This window comes from Brienomyrus brachyistius, unplaced genomic scaffold (genome assembly GCF_023856365.1).
Source record: "Brienomyrus brachyistius isolate T26 unplaced genomic scaffold, BBRACH_0.4 scaffold49, whole genome shotgun sequence".
Classification (NCBI taxonomy): Eukaryota; Metazoa; Chordata; class Actinopteri; order Osteoglossiformes; family Mormyridae; genus Brienomyrus; species Brienomyrus brachyistius.
Window position 1 is genome coordinate 432,501 of NW_026042324.1, and position 21,490 is coordinate 453,990.

At 41.9% G+C, this 21,490-nt stretch overlaps 1 protein-coding gene across 1 annotated transcript in view; it reads right to left on the minus strand.

Annotated features, from left to right (window-relative positions):
- Positions 1-4,600: 4,600 nt before the first annotated feature.
- Positions 4,601-21,490, minus strand: part of LOC125723469 (myotubularin-related protein 13-like) — a 124,971-nt gene continuing 108,081 nt past the window's right edge. The window contains exons 29-41 of the mRNA XM_049000056.1: positions 20,655-20,732; positions 17,712-17,875; positions 13,902-14,078; positions 13,062-13,163; positions 12,068-12,253; positions 11,190-11,316; positions 10,808-10,935; positions 9,622-9,846; positions 9,351-9,458; positions 8,775-8,965; positions 8,580-8,667; positions 8,373-8,504; positions 4,601-8,242 (exon numbers count right to left, since the gene is read on the minus strand). Coding sequence (XP_048856013.1) covers positions 8,144-8,242; positions 8,373-8,504; positions 8,580-8,667; positions 8,775-8,965; positions 9,351-9,458; positions 9,622-9,846; positions 10,808-10,935; positions 11,190-11,316; positions 12,068-12,253; positions 13,062-13,163; positions 13,902-14,078; positions 17,712-17,875; positions 20,655-20,732 — 1,805 coding nt within the window. The 3' untranslated portion in view covers positions 4,601-8,143. The remainder of the gene's footprint in view (positions 8,243-8,372; positions 8,505-8,579; positions 8,668-8,774; positions 8,966-9,350; positions 9,459-9,621; positions 9,847-10,807; positions 10,936-11,189; positions 11,317-12,067; positions 12,254-13,061; positions 13,164-13,901; positions 14,079-17,711; positions 17,876-20,654; positions 20,733-21,490) is intronic.

The following is a 21,490-nucleotide window of genomic DNA, read 5'->3' on the forward strand; positions in this document are numbered from 1 at the left end:
TGTTCCTGAGAGTCCATTTCTGTACCATAAAAGGTACAATTGCAAGAGTACCGCCCCAGTGACTAGCAAAGGTACAAAGTTTTACCCTTGTTTCTGAGACTAATGACTATAGTTTTAAATAAATATTGGTCCTCTCTGCATATGCATTTTACCATTCTACAAAAGGACTTTTTTGATCTGTAGTTAAACCGTAGCCTATATCTAAGACATTTTCAACAAATGACAATGGATGTCATGCTTAGGATCATGCATGAAAATAATGGCAGGGATTTTTTGATCGGTATTTTGGTGAGCACGGATAAAAATGCATTATTGACTTTAATATAGGCTTAATGGTGTTTCTAGGAGATTATTTGGATGTGGCTCAAGTTATGAACATGGACATTTGAAGGAAAGACATTGATTAGGGGGAACTGTGAAAGAAAGTATGTACTTCTTGGTCTCCTTAACTATGTGTGATGTATCGTGTAAAAACATGACAGCCGGTTGACTGCAAACGTCAATCTATTGCGTGATCAGACAGTTTCATCAAGTACATTGTGTAAAGAATTTCACAACAACAGATACTCTGGTGAGGTCAGGTGGTTTAAATCTCCACCCCGTTACACCTGAAACGCACAGAACTCTGGTATCTAAAGAGCAGTGGAAGAAAACATCTTCACTGTAATCTGTAGTCTGAGCAAGTGAAGAGGATTATCTGTGGAACTCAGCAAAAGAAACCTGCTGTTCAGGTGTCTGAGTTCACAGAGGTCCACACAGATATCAGCTGGCAAAGGAAAATGTAATACATACAGACACATTTTAAGTGATCCTGACTAGAATACGTGGTTATAAATGGATGGATGGATGGACAAATATTACTGAGGACTTCCTGCATTGTCCTAGAAGAACCCAACATTAGAGAAGGATGAGCAGAGAGGAATGTAACTCAGTCCTGCCAGTGATTGTTCTGGTGTTGGCTGACTGTCCCGACTTTCCCCAGTCTGGAAGCTGCACGGCTGTAATGGAGATCATCATCTGGATGAACGAGACGTGATCACTGCAGAACGCTCCCAAGGCTCCTCGTGTTCTCTCCCCATACTTTGCTGGGGGACGTGGCCTCTTCGGCAGGATCAACAGCTGTGCTGCGGACCCATGCGCTGCCTCAATCTCACATTCCTGTTTGCTTCTCTGCACAGCTGAGGACTGGTTAATGAGGGAAATGTTACAAATTCCACAGGCCAGTCTGAATCGATAGCTTTCCATCTCATCGCTATAGAATGCATCTGTCACGCCTCCATTTAGGAGTATATTCTATACATGGACTCACAGCAGAAAACTGAAGAAAAATACAGAAATAATCCAAAAAACGAACAAGCAAATTCACTATTTATATTAAATATTTCTCACACTTCCCCTAACCTGCTCATTTGTCCATCCATCTTCTGTAACTGCTTGCCCAGTTTAGGGTCTGGAGACTATGGTCAGAAGGCAGGGTGGGACACTAGCCCTTCACAGGGGGCACTCACACTGATGGGTAATTTGGTAACCAATTAATGTGTGTGTGGGGGGGGAGCCCATGGTAAAGCCCATGATGATACAGAGGCAATATGGAAACTCCACAGGCACACACACACACACACACACACACACACACACACACACACACAGCAATAGCAGGGACTTGAACCATGGAGGTGTAAGGGCAGCAGTGCTGACCATTGCACCACCAGGGCATCAGCCCAGACATTTAAAATTCTAAACTATTTAGGAAGAATGTTAAACACAGAGACTTTTGGAGTTCAACTTAAGCAGTTCAATTGCATGATAATGGACCCTCTAGTTCAGAGGTCTCAAACTGCAGTCCCGGGGGGCCGGAGCCCTGCACATTTTTGGGTTTCCCCACAGGGCTCTGGCCCCCCAGGATTGCAGTTTGACACCCCTGCTGTAGTTCATAACCTGTGGCTGGGCTATGTAGACATAACAGTTCATAGAGCAATGTGGACTCTAGTTAGCATCAGCAGGTTTACTTGGCCTTAATGAATGTGAAACGTTAAACTCGACACAGCGGATTGTGTACGCAGCTCACATAGCATGAAGGAGTCAGTGTTCTACATCGTCATGTCAGTGTATCAAAACAACATGGTCTACGTGACATTCAGTGAGTGTCTACCCAGAAACATCCCCAAATTCCTGGTGTTTGTGTACCATTCCTCCCCAAAAAAACACTGCCCCCCCCATCCATCCATATTAGCAGCCAAAATGAAAGATTGATTAACCATCAACAATAAAATGTGTGGGACTTTGAATAACCCTGTTAATGCACAAGGCCTATGACACCTTTAGCAGGCAGAGCCAAATATTCCGACTTAGGAGGTTTGACAGGCGTTAAAGGCAAAGTTCATCTGCAGGCCAGTGAAGCAGCATCAGCGATAACACTCACAGACATGCACAGACATGCACAGACCTGCATCACCTGGCTGCCGGGAATGGACAATGAAGAGAATGAAGAGAATGGGGAGAGAGGGAGAGAGAGAGAGAGACAGAGACAGAGGGAGACAGAGGGATGGGGGCCCTGACGTTGGAGGGGCATGGATACCCAGGCAGGTTCTGGGGGCAAAACGTTTGTCAGGGACTCTTGAATACATTATATGCAAACCTGGACAGGGGAGCCCAAGGTGAGATTTTGTCAGGTATGACTGTTGGCCGTACCCACTACAGATACAAGGCAGCAGTTCCAAATGTGACAGTCATCGACGTAGAAATGCCATGCATCAGAGATCTGACACAGCACATGCTATCTGCACCTATTATGGCATTGCCTGTGTGCTGGGCCATCATACCTGTACATACCCTGAGAATTTTGTGTTGTTATACAACAAGAAGGTCCCTGCTGACTTCAACTATTTCATTAAATGATATCATTTAAAATAAGAGATTGGTGCAATCTAAAAGTATTGGTAACACACTGACCTGCCACAACAATTGTTATATTCAAAACACGTGTTGACAAAGACGATTGTTTTAGTGCCTTTACAAATAATTAATGATATGAGAATCTATAGATTGTGACTTAAAGGATTGTAAAAGGAATCTAATTTGTGCAGACATTTTTAAAAGTTTTCTTTGTTATTGTGATTTAAACAGTTGTCATGGCTTACTATTTAGGGCAGAATCTCTCTGACTGAGTCACAGATGCCGGAACATTCCAAAATAAGGTAGCATATCTTGTCAACTGTCCTACGCACATGTGGTCCAGGATGCTTAATGTCCATAACTGGCTTGCTGGTGTCCTCTCCAGCAGATTTCCGTCTGAATCGTTACGGATGGGGAACTTTCCTTCAAAGAGCCTGGTACTGACATAAATCCTTCAGTTGTGGGGTTTTGCTTGGCTGGGTTGCTGACTGGGACATGGCTCTGTCAGGGTGATTCATGGAAGCTCACAGCAGCCTCCGTCTATGGAGCTGATGGTGGCAGATGTCAGCACATGGCCACATGGCTGCAGATGAACAGCAGCAAGTGGGCAGGCGAAACTCACAACATACAACTTACACATGAAACGGCATCCAAAGCGATGACTACAAATTGAGCCCTGTTCCAGTTCAGTAATATTTATAGACTCTCATAGCTGAAAAAGGTTAACATCCTTTATGATCATCCCTCTATTTCTGTAGAAAACAGTATTAGGTTAAATAAGTGATCATTCTCTACAAAGGGACCATAAAACAGATTTTTAATACTCAGCTGTGGACAATATTCCATGTAAAATAACCAGGCTGTATCTTATGAGGTCTCATTTATTTATGTATTTGGGGACTATCCAGCACATTTGTTCCATAGTTTGTACTAACAAATAGTTGTAAAATGGGCTTATTCTTTCAAGAATGTAAAATTTCTGGGGGGAAATGAGGATTTCTTAAAGTGAAATGAATACTGGCCATATTTATTAACCTCTGAAGCAAGTGTACTGTCAGGGCCAAAGCGGATAAAGTGAGCTGCCAGCTGCAAAATGTTCAGCAAGCATTTGATTGGCCAACACCGTACAGATGGCTGATGCTTCTTATAAACAAAAACAAGCACAGTGACTCTAAGAGTCCAGCAGACATGATTCATTTTAGCCAGGGATGTTGAATACATCCATCAATTTTCAATACTACTTATCCTTCTGGGTTGCAGGGGGTTTGGAGCCTATCCTGGAAGCAATGGGCACGAGGCAGGGAACAACCCAGGACGGGGGGCCAGCTCATCGCAGGGCACACTCACACGCCATTCACTCACACATGTACTCCTACGGGCAATTTAGCAACTCCAATTAGCCTCAGCATGTCTTTGGACTGTGGGGGGAAACCGGAGTACCTGGAGGAAACCCCACAATGACATGGGGAGAACATGCAAACTCCACACACATGTGACTCAGGCGGAGACTCGAACCCGGGTCCCAGAGGTGTGGGGCAACAGTGCTAATTACTGCACCACCATGCCGCCCGATGTTAACTATAGAGACAGTCATTTAAAATGCATGATTAGATTCATTGATTTGCCTGCTTAAGAAAATATGTAAGGCATCCTTAACAACATGCATGGATCTCATTTCATAGATATGAACCAGGCTGAAGAATCATTGAAGGAGATTTCAGATTTATTCGGGAAATTTTGTGAATGCTAAACACAGATGTAATACATAATCCAGCAGAATATGATGAGTCAGTACATGTAATATTGAAACAATCCAGTCTGATCAAAAAATCTGATATATAACTGATATATCATGATAACTCATACAATACTCCTATAACCACAGAGAAGACTATTTGAAGTTACAAAACTGAATACAGACATGAGGCTCTGTTAACTAAACATTACTGCTGTTATTTTTAGAATTATTTTTAGAAGGAAACAGTGTCTTCTTGTTAATGAAAGCAGAAGAAAACTGGCAGTTTTACTACAAAGAAAATGCTTTCAGCGTAGGTTCATGTTCTTGTCATTTTAAGCCTTTCATTGACTCTCCTGTAAGTTATGAAACAATACCCACATGGGGACAGACACATGTCTATGTTCCAGGCCATTTCCGGAAACCCAGGAGGATTCCAGCTTCCGTGGCATCCGCCTCCCTGCGGACAGAGGTGCTAATCCAGTGCTCCAAGAAGGAGCTCAATCTGTGGAGCACGGCCAGCGACTCCAGATGTTACTTCACTCTGCACCTGCTCCCTGAGCTGACTGTCTGGGAACAAGGCAGAGAACACACACACACACACAAACACTGACATTCTTCAGTGCTACACAATTCTCCCCTTTGCTAGATCAAACCGGTGCTTTCCAAGCAAATAAGCAAATGGCCTAAATTAAAAACATCCTTACTTCCTTGACAACAATTTGTCTGGCTGACTGAAGTCCTTCAATTCACTCATGGCTTCGTTCTTCACCTGTAACTTTAGATACAGCTGTGGATAGAACTTTGTTCTTTACCCTCCACAGCTGTCAGTTCACTGCTTGGCTCTGCGGGTGATGGTGTTCCTGGATAGCAGGTTTCAGCCACTGGCCAAAGACATGTGATTTGGGTTCATCAGTCTCTCTACACTGCCCTTAATGGGTATCTTATGAGGAAATGACTTCCTGTCTAGGGTGACCGTTTGCTGCTTGACAAGACTCTGCTTTGAATAAGATTTCATGGGAAAGGTGCTCATTTCAGTATGGTTTTTGACCCTGAGGAAAAGGAGGGAAATGAGGAAAAACAGTAATGTGCTGATCACATCTCGGATAATCCACGGTACTCCCCATTGTTCTAGTGTGAGATTTTTAGCGTGCCACTTTTTGTCTGCATTCCCATAAAATGATGAATCGAGGATTCCGGAATTATCTGGCAAGGCACATTGTCGGGCAACGGTGATAGCCAGAGCAGATGCCACAAACTGTGTAGTGTCTTGCCTCATTCTCAGGGATTCTTGCCCTTTTCATCCAGTCTGAGATGGGGAGGAGACTTGGCAAGTATGGCTGAAATTGTTGTATTTGGCAGTGTTTCGAACAGCACCAACAAATGTGCTTAAAACTTTCTGACATCAGAGAGAGGAATTATGTGGTTTTGAGGTTCTCAAGTCAATCATTCAGGAGCTTAAAAAGTAAATGAAAGCAAATACACTTGTGTTTCCCTTAAGTGTCATCTGTTGCCTAATGCTACTTGATTAACACCATGATACTGTCATCACAACATGTAGCTGGTACCCCTGAGATTGTAGTAATTGGTTCTACAGGCCAAAGGAAATAACATGTTGCTCCACAGGATGTGTGTCACTGGATGTTGAGGGGAAACCCAAGATGAACTTATATCACTATATTGGTCCAAAATTTGGTGATAGCACTTAGTACTGCCCAGAGCTCACACAGCAATAAAGAACACTTACATTGCAGCAGGGAAACATTCATATGTTTTCACTGTTTTCAATACATTAATAAACAGCTGTTTACCTGACAGGTGAAAGCCGTGATCTACAGTAGATGAGATTACTGTAACATTGCAGTGATAGACATAGACTCACTCACTGTGATTAACTTGTAATGCAGAGAAACATAAATGGAAATCATGATTACAAACAGAGATTTATCTGAGTTTACAGAACTTGCTTTGTCCAGTTATGCAACCATAGAAGTAACGATGTTATTTTGAAACAGTGTCTTGGACCGAGACGCGAATATGTTGGATGAGAAATGGCAAAATTCTCTCTGTAGCAATTTTCTGCTTGCTGTAAATATATATATTTTTTGTTTTAATATCCACATGGTACTGGCAGAAATTTAGACCATTCCAGAAATATGACCTAAACAACTAATTTTAAGGCATCGTTTAAAGCCACATTGTAGCCTGTGTACAGAAACAGCAACATAAATCTTTAATACCTCTCTCTGGGGTCAGTATATTTTTTTCTCCTTTTGGTTTCTTTAAAGTTTGAGGTTAGATAAAAACTTATTAACTTATGCTTGAAAATTAACTTATGCTTGAAAAAAATGGTACTATAAGGGCTATTCTCATCCCATAGAGCATGTAAATATGCTAACTTTTCGATCCAGATTTATTTGAAAATGTGTTTATGTTAAATTTATATAGTTAAATTTATTATAAATTAATACAATTCATTATTGATGAATAACTGACTGATAATTATTTAACTTAAATCAGTGAAATACAGTTGTTTTTCTCAGGGGCAAATACAAAAAGCAATAAACAAACAGGAAATAAGAAAAAATGTGTTTGAAATGAATGTGAAAATATACCTCTGACACTTTGTGCACCTGGGAACTATGATGCACAATCTAGCATTTTCTTATAATGCAGTGAGGTCAGAATATGTGGTTTGCTGATATTATACCAGCAAATACATTTCAATACTGGGTACAGACCCACTCTCATTAAATAAAATGCATAATATACAAGATAATCCTTTTCAGCACAAATGGGCAAACTAAGGTCTGCACCTTTCCGTAACACAAAGTTTCCAATACATAAAGTGAACACACTAGGGAATAATGACCAAAAAGTAATTTGTTTAATTTGGCTAAGTTTAACCAAAAGAAATTCTTAAATACAAATATATAAAAAGAATAAAAGACAGATGTACACCTGTCAATCTAATAAACATTTGACTGTTCTTTGAAATACACAAAGTACGCTTTCAATACAAAATTTAATTTACAACACTGTAGTGAAACATATAGGTATTCCATAAAACGTCACAAAACCATGAAAAAGTTATGCATTGAAAATGTCAGGGCAAAATCGTAACTTCACTGTGCAAAAATTTTAATGCAGCTCAGCTTATCTGAGAAATGTAATTTTTAACAACCAAATTAGCGCCTTCAAAAAAAATGTATACAGTATATTAAAAAACAGCATTTTAAGTGCTAAAGATCTTAGTGCACTTTCGGTAATATATTTCTGGTCCCTGCTATTGTACTCTAAAAGCAGCAGAACATTTTTGCATTATACAAAAAACCCTTTAATTCTGTCTTGACACAGACTCCATAGTTCCAAAAGAACAGCATTAGACCTGTCAGTGTTTGCATGCTAATGCCGCATAAACTGTTATAGTGCAAATCACGAGACATTGTCTGAAGGCCAGATGTGTACCCCCTCCAACAGCCACATCCACTCTGCAGGCTGGGGTGCGATTGGTCACGCATCAGAGATGCAGCTTTGGATCTTGTCCATCCACTGCTGGGCGCTCTGGGCATCCGAAGCACAGAAGTTGTATGTCCGCTTGGTTGTCTTCAACTGGGATGATATCACCGGATTAATGAGAGCTACTGTCGATATGTAGCGCATGTGCATTTTCACACCACTTATTGTCTTATGTACCATGTGACCTGTATAAGGACTGTGGGAAACAAGGGAGCAGACTCACATCAAAGAAGGCCTTCTCACTGATGTGTTTGGGTGCTCCGATAGTGGGAGTAGCTAGCATGACGGACTCCACCTCCGCCAGGTCAATGTAGCCCCTGCAGCTCGTGTCCTCACCCGTGTCGTAGTATCTCATCTGAACCCAAGAGCGAAGTTAGCCGCACCCGAATGAACAGGAAGCACAATACAGTAAACCTGCTGCCAGACTCACCTGGTGTTTGGTAACATCTAGGACGAACCACCGGGGTTTCCAGCCTTTGAGCAAAGCTCCTCGTTTGAACAGGATACCTTCAAATGAGCTGAAATAATCAACAGTTTATGGAATAATCAAGGCAAAATAACCGAGACAATTCATGCCACATGTGCTGGGTGTCCAAACTGACGCCGACTGTCTCAAAGGCCTCACCGGTTCTCATCATTCTTGGGAGCGAATTGGTTGTAGAGAGTGGCAGCCCTGCGGCTGACCCCATTGGAAGCAGATGGGCTGCTCTCCTTAGCCAGACTGCTGTCCGGTAGGTAGAGCATGGAGCGCCTTTGTGAGGCCGTGAGGCCGGAGGTGGGGATCAGGCCCGAGATGGCCAGGCTCTGCTTGTGCAGCTGCAACATGGAAGAGGACATCTATGCATGCAACCCAGACAGAACTTCCTTTCAGATTCCGTGTGACAATGTAACTTTAAAGATGAAAAGGGGAGGATTCTGCTTTTAGAAGAACTCGCTGTCTAGGAGGACATGAAGGAGGATCTTTGATAAGTGCAGCACTTCTCTTTAGAAATCAGACATTTGGAAGTCTTAAATCTATTTATACAATGGCTTGAGGATTCCTTTACTGAGCAGAAACAAAAATGTATTCAGAAACAGACATTATGAATCATAACCCTGTACCAAGGTACCAGATGCTCTTAATTTGTAGCAGATTCTTCGGAGCCACATAAATTGTTTACAAATCAGGCAGCAGATTATGCTTGAATGAATCCATACTCACATTACTTTCTTGTTTCAGGTCCTCCTTGATGTTGGTCTTCACCTTTTCCAGTGCAGTCTGCCATCGTTCGGGGGTCTGGCCAAGCTCCACCTCCAGCTTCTCTATGTCCTAAAATTCATACATTTCAGGAAGAAATGACTACATTTTGGTCGTAATCTGCCGAGAATATGAACGTTTTTTTTTTTCTCTATTTAAGTCTAGACAAATGCTTGGGCTACAAGCTACTCAGGAAGAGAGGCATTTTATTTCCCATCAGGCCCTTGGGACTCACAGTCAGCAGCTTGCTGATGGCATCTGGCTGTGCTTGAGTCACGTTACTGTAGCAAGGCCAAACGATCCTCCTCTTGCTGCTGGCGATGGTGTCCGTGTTCTCGCTGCCTTCTATCTGGCTGGCTATCATACTCCAGTCATAGGAAGGACCCGTGGACAAGGTCTCCTCAGTGAAGAAGTCCCACTTTCTGAGGTTGGCCATGCCGATGGAGGGCCTGATCACAGGCTGAACAGGGAGCAGGGAGAATAACAGCTATTAAATCAAACAGGGCAGCTTCAACATGTTATACAAACACATAAACAGCCAGAACCACCAAGGGTATGGAGGATGACACGGCCAAAATGATTCTGCAGATCTCTTATTACAGCTTTATTTTTAACGAACATTAAAATGAAGCCACAAGGAAGCAGGCTGGGCATCACCAATAAAACCAGACTTGAGGCCAGCAATCAGCTAACTTCACAGTTATTCGGTTCATGATTGTTTTACCAAAATAGACCTTGAATTTGGATAGTAGAATTTCAATTTCTGGACTGATTTCCCCAATATAATGTTTTTATTAGCCATACAATACATGTGATTTTTAAATATTACAGTTTCAGCCAAAACATTATGTGTGTAAAAAAAAGCTTCCATTTCCTTGGCACAATACTGCCGAAAAAAGCTTCTTCGCATTAAATTTTAATAATCATTCATTAAATTCTAATTTGTTACTCATGAACGTTTTCCATTTATTCTATAGTGGTATTTGGGAAAATTGTGGTTTTAGAGTTGAGCTGGAAATGCAGTGTAATGTTATTAATTTATGTTGATTTTCTGGGAACAAATTAGTAACATCAGTGAAGTAAAATGAGGAAAAGCATTACTTCACAATGTTTATTGACTGGTCATTAATTATAAATTACTCTTAATGTGGAAAAAATATGACCATCCATGTTTTTTCTTCAGAATTCTGAAAGAGTTGCATTTTAATAACATGTCGTTCACAAGCTGAATTTTTGTTATCAGAACATCTTAAATGCTTGGGTTCCTCCACAGAGGCCAAAGATATGGGGCGCATCTGAAGCACATGTAATATTATTCTAAAAGGCTAAAGCATTGGTACAGAGCGGGTAAAGGGTGAGGTGTGCAAAGATGAGTGTGGGGGACCAAAAAGACTGCGGATCACAATGGCAAGTCATCAAACCTCAGTCTCAGATGGGCTGTACAGGTAGTTGAACAACAGAGGCTCTCGTCGGTGCATCCGCCCAATGCAGTCCCAGATACAGATCCCTTTCTTGGTCTGTTTGTCACCCTTGTCCTCAAACTGTATGCCTAGTAGGAGAGTCGCTATTTACAGTGAGAGGAGGGAAAAAGGCTGGGGACACCCTGGATGAGATACCATTTCATTATAGGTCCCATTCACACAATCATTCATTAAGGCCAACTCTGGGACATCAATTACCTAACTGCATATCTTTGGATAGTAGGAGGAAATCAACGTGACACGAGAGAAACACGCAAACTCCAGTTTGCCAATGTTAATCCAGCGCATGCATGGTCTTAAATTAGAATATCTGATGACTAACCGTGTTCAAGGCGCTCATACTCAGAGTCCAGGAGGAAGTTCTTGAAGCGGTTGGAAGCATAGTGGTAGGCCAAGAACTTCAAGTAATGCTGATTAAACTCAAATTCTAACACAGCCTGGTTGTGGATCTGGAATGAAAAACCAGGAAACACATAGATGGGCTCCCCAGATTTTATTATGGTTGCGTGACGGCATTATGGCTGAGGAGGGTTAGGAGCACATGTTAGCCATTAAACATGGTGAAACGGAGATGAGAGAGCAAAGATCTGTGACATCATTATTCGAAGGGCGTGCTCTCCAGAGCAAAAGGCAGCAGCTCTGTCCAAACCGTCTGCTAAGGCCAAGTGGTGGATTCTTCTCATTTTAACATTTGGGCCACCTGGCCATATTGGCAAAAACAACTGCTGTTTTTGGGATGAGGCACTTCTATTTTAGGACATTTCGAATTATTTTCTTTTGTTTATCACACTTAAAGGACGCCGACCTCCCTGGGTCACCTTGGCAACCACATTTCTAAAGTGACCTGCTTGTAACTATGCATGGCTGTAAGTGCCGGGAACAGAGGGCTCTGCATGGAGAACCGAGCATCCTCACTAAGAGCGATATCAATCTGAGGACAAGTGGAGGAGCTCGAAAGCGTAGGACATGAAGTTTTCCTCAAAGTTGTACCTGTAGTGCAGTAACCCTGGAAGTTTCCGTGACATACGACACTACATTGAAATGATCTATCCTGCTGAGGTACTGCGAAAAGAAAGCTACAGGACATCCATAATGGCAGCTGGAGAGATGAGATGATGTCAATTGGGAGGTATGTCTGAATAAGAGCTGGGCGATAATGGGATAGTGGGAAGTGGGAGGGCAAGTAGGCCAGTTGCTTGCCTGGTGCACGCAGTCCAGGAACTGCAGGAAGATGGGCGTGAAGCCACTGCCCTGGCTGCTTGGGGACAGGTTGCTGCGCTGGCTGAACTTGTGACCAAAGGAGAACCACTCCTTCTCCAGGAGTATCTGGAATCCATCCAGGGTCCGGTAAAATGGGTCGCTTAGCAACTGCACTAAAGAGATGACCTGGAGGAGAAGAGGAAACAATAGCACAGTGAACAATGCATACATTGCAGATCTCTTGCAGAATAATGGCCAAACCTTTGTGAAGACTAGTGTTGGATTTCATTGTTGGAACCCCAGTGTCCATATTTGAACTAGGAGGACAGATAATCTCAGGTCATCTATGGTTTTCTGCTAGACCAGTAGATGGCTCTGTTATACGCCTGAATGTCTGCAGAAATCCCACACTGAAAGCCTTCTCTGGCTTCCACTGGATGGTGAGCCAAGCTGCACGTTATTTCTGCTCCCAGCCAGTGCAGACGGCTCTTTGAAAGGAAGTCGCTTAAACACCAGGATTGCACCTCTGGGCCCTCTAACAGGCTCCCAGTAGGAAGTTGAGGAATCACCCAAATACCTCAAATGAACTGTGAAAACGAAGCGAATACCACACGCATGATGTCCATTGTTCTCTTTTGTTTGTTATTGCATTGCCCTGACAGCGTACTGAATGTTAATGTGTGAACTGGTAAAATTAGTCTTTTATTGAAAAATAACCTGAACTGGCACACAATCTGGGAAAGTGCTATTCAGAAAAAAACTGAATTTCAATGTTACTAATGAGGATATTTGAAGATAAATACCACAGACCGCAATTTCATAACATCAGAGTGTGACACACATTTGTAAATCTGCAGGCAAGATGCTGTAATTGTAACTGAAGAGTACAGAAATGAGGTAAACCATGCAAAGTTTCCTCCTCTAATTCTGCATAATGATGCCTGTGACCTCCAGTGACCCCTTCAGGCCAACCTCCACCTTGGTTTCACAGTACCTGGGTGGTGAGGTCCCAACCATCCTCTAGGCTAAGCATGACTGAAGAGCCTGTGTCCAGTAGCTCCACCAGGATCTGGGCCAGCTGCAGGATCTTGTGAAGCTGTGAGGGTGGCAGACATTTCCTGTATTACTTTCAGCATAACTTCGTAGGGCTGCTCGATTATGGCCAAAATTATAAACACGATTATTTTGGTCAACGCTGTGATCAAGATTATTTAACTCGATTACTCAGTGACTTTGGAAACATGCATTTATTGAACTTAACAAAAAAATGTGTCTTTTTAATCAGTGGATTTCCTTGAACTAAATATAATTCAACTGAGGAACAAATTAAAAGGGGCTGGAAGGGGGTGAGCTGTGTTTATAACACAAGACAAAATGGGAGCATCATCGCGAAACGAAATGTGGCACAACAATCATCTTATCTTAACTATTTCGTTTTGATAATCGTTGGAAGCCTAAATCGTAGGACAAGGTTTCACTGACTTTACTCATTTGCCTTGGCATGAATCACCCGTCCTTCTGCAATATATGACACCATTAAGGCTAAAATAGGTAAAAGTTGCTACCACAGAGAAAAACTTTCCCATCGTTGTCCGTGTTCAGTTTTATCCCTAGTGTAAGCAACGAGAAAACCCAAGTAAACCTTCATAAGAAGGAAAACAAGCTATTTTTCAAAGAAAACCACACACCATGAAAGTCTGTTTTCTTTGCAATAGCTATGGAAGTCCCCATCCTGAGCTGGTGAAATAGAGAAATAATGGTGGTGGGTGGTGTGTGTCTGTATGTGTGTGTGTGTGTGTGTGTGTGTGTGTGTGGGGGGGGGCTGGGGAAGTACCTGCAAGATCCACTCGGACTCCTCCAGGCTCTTAAGGAAGCTGCCCTCGGCGTCAGAGGGCATGCGGCTGGGCACACAGGCCCTCAGCAGCTTCTTAAAGGAGCCCTTCACTTGCCGTGTATCGATGACGTCCACTGGCACCAGCTCACAGCTCAGGCTGGCGTCCAGCTTGAGGCCCTTCAACCAGATAGCAGAGAACAGCAGTTACCTTAACAGCTTTGCCTGATTAATAGATGTTGGCAGGCAGCACAGGGCTGAAAGGTGATGGCTCATAAACAGCAGCTTTTCTTAGTGTCCTGAGAACCTGGATGGCTGCATATCCGCTCCACTACATGTTTAGTTGCATAAAACTGTACAATCTTTAAGGGGCTACCAATAGCCTGCTACATACCTACAACAGTAATAATATGCAGCTTAAATCATCATTACTTTTTTCCTTTAGTCTGTAAATTACTCAAGTCAACGAATTAATCTGAAAAATCATTAAAGGTGGGTGATGTCTAAGGACTGGTCTTTACTTCACGCAGACGTGGCAGTGCACGGCGATTGTGATGTAATTTTCGAATATGGGTGATGCATGCAAAGCCATGCAACGCTTAAAAATAATGGCCGTTTCTCAATATGCATAGATGACCGCATTTTTGTTCATCTATTCCCATCTTATGTTATCTTCCATTGCCAAAGAACAGTTCCAATCCTGAAGATCTAATGTACGGAGGACGGTACAATTCCCCAGATGTCATTTTTGTCTCGTCCCAAATATCAAGGATACATTGGTTGTATCCATGCCAAGTGAGAACAATCCCATGATTCACTGCACCTAAAGTTCATTCTTGGGGGGCAAGTAAGCAAGACTGCTCTTGATAAGACTACAAGTATGATCATCATGTTCTTGGTACTGAGAAATCATCTATTACAACAGGGCGGCTCCGCTGAGGCTCTGCTCAGTCAGTCAAGTGACCCTCGAACATTCATTGGCCAGGAGAAAAGTAGCAAGAAGTCTGAAAGTAGTCTGACTGAAGATTATATATAAACACCTCTTTTACCCTCTATGACCCTCAGGGGTACGTTTCCCAAAATCTTCTTAACGCTACGTCGTTTGTAAGTTATACCTTTAGTTGTCTCTTAATGCTCCGATGTGCCTCTCGAAATGTTCTTAGTTAAGTATATCTACCGTAAAACATTCTTTCATAAGGATGGTCTGAGCCACGTCTCTTAACGCTGTTGTCGGCTCATACTGGCAATTTAAAATAATACTAAGATCGTTAAGGGTACATTTTCATAACCAAACATCACTTAACTGGAAAACAACTGATTCATATGATAAAATGATTTTGTCTGATACATGACTAAAATTATCAATGGGTTTTGTCCTTGCGCTCCGAATGTGTTGGCCTCAGTAATGTGCCGATTCATAATGAAAGATAAGGAACATGTTGCTGATTATGTATTTATTTATTAATTAATGGGGAAATAAGGGGTGGGGCGTTCTGCTGATATTGGGGTGGACATGTTACTCCTATTGCCGACACCCCTGGAATGCACACAACGCTCTAAAGATGCCAAGGTCGCAGTATATCAAAACTTTGGTTCATGAGGTTGATAAGAGTTGACGCTACAGGATCATCTACACGCAAGTCAAATATACTTCCCAGAAAAGCACCCTGAAATAGTCCCTAGTGGTCAATACTGAAACGCATAGGACATTCTCTTATGTTAAGACAATAATGCAAATTCTCCTTTGTCTATTGGGCCATTGCTCCTATATCAATGACATGCGCATATATTGGTGCATGCAGATGTTTTATAGAACAAATAAAAAATTAACTTGTGATACTACAATCTGGGGAGGCAAGTTCTGGCACCCAATCAGCGAAAATATTTAAGGTTAGATGATTCAATTTGTTAATTTTTTATTTTATTTGTTCTCCCCACTTGTGATTAATGCAATATTTTGAAGGATTCCTGCAGTGTTATATTACACCATTGTCTCTCATGCGGCAGTCAAACAGGTGCTGCATGGAGGGAATAATCAATTCTTGAGTCATTGACATCAACCAATCAGGTGTTCCAGCGCCTATTAAGGTCACACTTAAGAAGCTCTCCCTAAAGCAATAGTTCTCAAAGTCGGTCCTCGGGCCCCACTGCCCTGCTTGTTTTCCAGCTATCCCTGCCCCACACACAAGTCCCAGCTGTCTTTCAGCTTCTGACTTACTGAATACACCTAATCCAGGTAATGTGTGTAGGGCAGGGATAGCTGGAAAACAAGCAGGACAGTGGGGCCTGAGGATCGAGTTTGAGAACCATTGCCTTAAAGCAATCTATTAAGAGAATGTAGGAAAAGAAATACCTTTCTCAAGATATATCTTTAGAGTCTTTGTAAGACACTAAGAATCATTATTATTGGGAAACACACCCCAGAACAATAACAAAAATGGGAAATGGGAATGGGAAATCGGATGTAAAGAAAGGTTAATTGAGAAAGTCCCAAAACATCCTCATTTATGCATTTCTGTGCTACTGGATTATAAAGTCTCCCCAATGGCTACAAACTAAATTAAAATACATTTGTATAGCAATAGCCCATGTGTATTTTTGCATGAGTGTTATTGTCATTTTTATTATTTTTTTTAATTTTGAACTGTTTATTTTCAAATGAAATCTAATGTGATTTCAGTTTTTGGTATGGTTTCATTAGTTTTAAAGATATAAATATATATAGTTGTTATATATTTTGCTTTAGCTTTTAATAATTTTATTTCTAGGGATAGATGATTACTTGATTTTGGAATATTAATAGTTCTTGTTTAGCTGCAGTTTTTATTTTTGTATCTCTTTTCCTATTTGTCTGGCGCATTGATAGGAATATAGAAAAGCATTCGGGATCATGGATGGTCGTCCACAGAGGTGTGTGCATCTTGACGCCCGTTTTGGCATAAAACCAACTAGTAATTATGGCACCTTGGGAAAAAAAAAGAAAAAAGAACAATGAGTTGCTTTGTTAAAAAGCTCTTGGAAAGATCCGGGTTCCTTCAAAGAGCCGTTATTCCCATTACAATTGCTGTTTGAAATATCAGTGCACGCCGATTTGTACCTTCCATGTCTGCACATGCACAGCATCACACTTTATGGCGTTTTTTACGACGGTGCCCGATTTGTACCACTTTGTTTCGCAACATTTTCAGGACCCAACCTGATCCCGTTAATATTTCACTACATCAGGTTCATTTTATGGGCTGCTTGTGAGTGATCTCTATAATCCAGAATGGGACATTAAGCCAGAAGTTCTGATCATCGATTCTTTGTGTTCTCTGTCTGCTTATACAAACATTTCAACGGTACAAACCGGCAGAGGAATCAGAAGAAAGGATCATATTTTTATAGGTGACAAAAGGAGCATGTGAAGGTTGTGTCAAAATGTGAATCTGATAAGCAAACCATTCACAAATTTATTAATGACTCTTCTCTGCCAGAATAGAACAGAATATCCTTTCCTAATTTACACAAGAAAACAGCAACTTCTGGAAATTTGATTTTTCCAAAAGTATTATTCATACTATTAAAAAGGTTAACCAAATAAGAATATATACTTTGAGAAATAGTATAAATAAATTTTTATTTCTTACTGATATGACTGTTTAGAACTGAGAGCCAGTTGCTTCGGATTGGTTGGTTAACAAAATACGTTTTTAATCCATGACTGTTGATAACCCACAGTCCATAAATATTGTACGATAAGAAATGAAGAGTGAGCCTGGCACAGAAGGTACTACAAGGGGAACTAAAACTTGCAGCCCCCCCCCCACTTACCCTGAGCTGGGACTTCTCTCCGAAGATATAGAGGGCAGCCTGCTCCTTCAGTAGCTGGGCCTGCAGGTTTTCGCTGCCCGCTGGGGGGGCCAGCCGCGACGCCGCCTCAGCCGGCGCGGGGTGGGAGGCGAAACGGCTGCTGGCGCGGATGCTGGCCCAGACGCCTATGGGGGGGGGCGGGGGGGGGCGGGGGGGGCAGTGTGACGCGAAGGTTAATGTGCAGACAGCATGAAGGTACGTTACACTGGCACTATGCAAGTCTGACTACGCTGCTGCAAACTCTGCATCTACAAAGCCTTCACAGGACTGAACACGAATACGCTAATGTGAGGACGGAGAAGCTAATGCCGCCGTGTGGCCAGAGTCACCAGCAGGTCACTGAATGCCGGCTATGAGTGAGCTAATGGCAATGCTAATGAGTTCAAATGCAATTTAAAAGGTGCGTCCAGTGGTATCTGATTAATAAATACATTCACAGCAGCAAATTCAGTTAAAAGCTGTTTCCAAACAAGCATTCCTGTTTGGCTTTCTTTTCGCTGCTGTACTGATTTCTTTTTTTTCAGAATAGAAGTCCCTTGTAGGCGTATGTGGATTATACCACACTACAGGCTCATAGGGTAACAGCAGATTTATGAAACTGCTATGAATAGTAACGTTATTTTCCTGTCTTGATAACACTGGGTTCACTTTTGTGTTACTTTAATTTGATATACTTTTGGATACAATTTCAATAGAGAATATTCATTGAATTAGTGAATTGCAGTATGCAATCAGAGACTGTCCATGAAAATGTACTCCGTTTTCCCACCGACTCCCTGAAAACTCCAGTCCGGCTCGGCCATGGCAAGATACAGCCACAGCCGTAACACTACGTCTGTTAGTAACAGCGGAAGAACCTGCTGTTGAAATGACAGTCTGGAGTCCAGCTGCCACCAATGGGGTAAAAACTAAATCTCCCATGATCAACACATCTGGCATGATGAAACACGTCAGCCATGCTGTACGGCCGGTCTACTGTAAAAATGGCCCAGTGAGAGAGGGAGACAGGTGGGGGCATGAGGACACGATGTGTTTGCATGGCGTAAGAGGGAGGACACCTCACTAAAAGTAAAACAAAAAAAACTAGTTATTACAAAAAAACACAGAACCTGAATAATGGGCCCAGGGTGATGATGTTAGTGCAGTTTTCCGGAACACCAGTGACATTAAGTTACAGCTCATTTGAACAGCACTAGCTCCATTATTCTCTACTTATTCACCAATACTTTGATCATAAAATCACTAGTTAACAAAAGCGTACTAAATCCTGAGATAAAAGCAGCGGAAGCATGTAATGGTGGGGGGGATTGGTTGGGGCTATCCAATGCATAACACAGATATAAGCATGAACCTGTCTTACAATTTGTTGTTACTATAGCATCATTAACTTCCACTGGGTACATATATTTACTATTACATTGCCATTTAATTTCAACTTGTGGTAACCATGATTAGGGCCTGGATCTTACCTTAACCCTGTCAGTATTAAGCTGTTAAATAGTCCTGCTTCATAATATTTACTTTATTTCCTAGCACAAATAAAATTTTCTAACAAAAATGTTACCACCCTGTTTTAATTCATGCACCTTTGCAGCCAAAGTTCATGCTTCACCAAACGGTATATAGAGCATATTAGCACCTTCACAAAGACAAATTAATTTCTGTGTTTGACACAGACAGGAGTGTCAGTGAGCTAAACCTAAACACATCTGCCAGGGTTCTCATGTGGCTAATTGATTATCTTAGTATTAATGGCTCATTATATTTACGTTTTTTAAGATCAAGGCTTTGTAATGGAGGAATGAAATTCACAGACAAGTTTGGAAACAAGCTGAATCCTACCCTGAGCTTTAAGCATGTAATTCGGGTCCCCGGGAAGGACCAGAAAAAGTTGCATGCTCTGAATGCGACATTCACAGATATGGGTCGGGCTGCCCAGCCTGACACAGACACTGCCTTGTGAAACACTCCGGCGTGCAGATCTGACATCAGGGTCATGTCAGATTAGCTTTTACAATAACAGCGTTCTGAGGATTTTCCCGAGACTAAATAGCGGTGAGAAAATACCGCAAAGCTATATGGGACGGGACCCCTGTTAGCGGACAGCACCAGTCAGGCAGCATCCTAAGTCAGCAGGAACATCTGGAGCCATGACTTTCTTATGGTTTCCAAAGGAATCCAGAAAGACACATTCCTGTTTTCCGCCTTGCAGGAGAGTACGCTATGCGATCGTTTGTGGACTCGACCGCAGTAAATAATTTTAATCTATACAACCTATATAATTGCAAAGAAAGGAATGCGACCCCCAAGGCGTGCTTAGTGCTTTCTGTCCATGCAGAATTTCAAATATTTATACAGACACAGCTTCCAAGGCTGAAATCACTTGACCTTAAGGTGGCTGGCAGTTTGCATTTGCTGAAGCACAACTTGTGCTCTCCAGCAGTTCGAGGGGAACATCTGCTAATTCCAGTTATGTTGTCCGAAAAGCATTCAGATTTAGCCAAGACTAACAGAGACAGATCTGGTGACAAGAGATGACTAGTCCAAGAGGCCCAACAGTTAGGCCTATTAAACACAGTCTCTAAATAAAGATGTAGACTGATAAAAAGTAAATCAATTGGTTACCAGTACGGCAGATTATGGATTAAATGCACAACTGAAAAACTTAAAACTCAAGTAATGACTCAGAAACGGTAGGCTATATTTATAGACTGAACAAGACCGATGTTTTTTGGAGCCACTACTATCACACCAAGAGATGCCTATTCAATACCATGGAAGGAAAGGGAGCATAGAAAAATTCACAGCAATGTTACTATATCAAATGATGCAGCCTTACAACCAGCAAGTGATTTACTAGGCTAACTATTTTAATTGACCATAACAAAGCAAAAAATGCCTTACCCCCTCGAGCAAAGCTGTTAGGAATGTCCAAGTGGACGGGCGCCATCTTTGGTGTTCTGGGCGTCCGTCTTTCACTGCCTTTATTAAACAGCAGAAACATTTTTCAATCAAGAGAAATACCATGTAGAGACAATCAGACAAAGGCTTCACTTAATAACAAAGACACCTTTAATTTCTTACAATTCTGCCCATGTCAGAATAGTATCTTCTTTCTCTGCATTTCAGTGATCACAGGTAAGCCAAAAAAATGTAGATAATGGATATAAATCTGCAAGATTAGGTTTAAATTATGCTAAGGTAGCAAAAAGAGGGATTTTGGTGTTAAATGAGGATGGACACATCGTTTGAATCCAGAGTTATGTTTCAGATTTTTGGAGCAAACACTAGTACCACTGTCAGATTACACCCGTGAACAAAACTTGTTTCACTGTGCAAATAGTATCTGCCTTTATTTGAACTCTCCATGCATTGAGATGAGGAATCCTAGTCTATCCGGATACTTTTTCACCTCCCGGTTCCACTTTATTGGTGCCAAAAAGTGGATGTTCCCTTTTTTGATTGGGGGTGAGGGGGAGATGTTTTACTCCAGTTCCCACAGACAAAGACTTATTGTAGCAAGACAGGAGATAGCTGTGATAAGACCGGCGTGCAGAGTGTTTGTACTGTGGAAGAGGAATGAACTCAGCTAAGCCTGTGGAGACAGAATCAGAACCAATGAACCAAAGAGTGGATGGTTGGTGACCTCGTAATCTCCTGTTCCTCTTGCATAACAGGGGATTGCCCTTCCCAGCACAACACAAACAGATGTAAGTCTAAGGTATGAGTAGCTGAGAAAT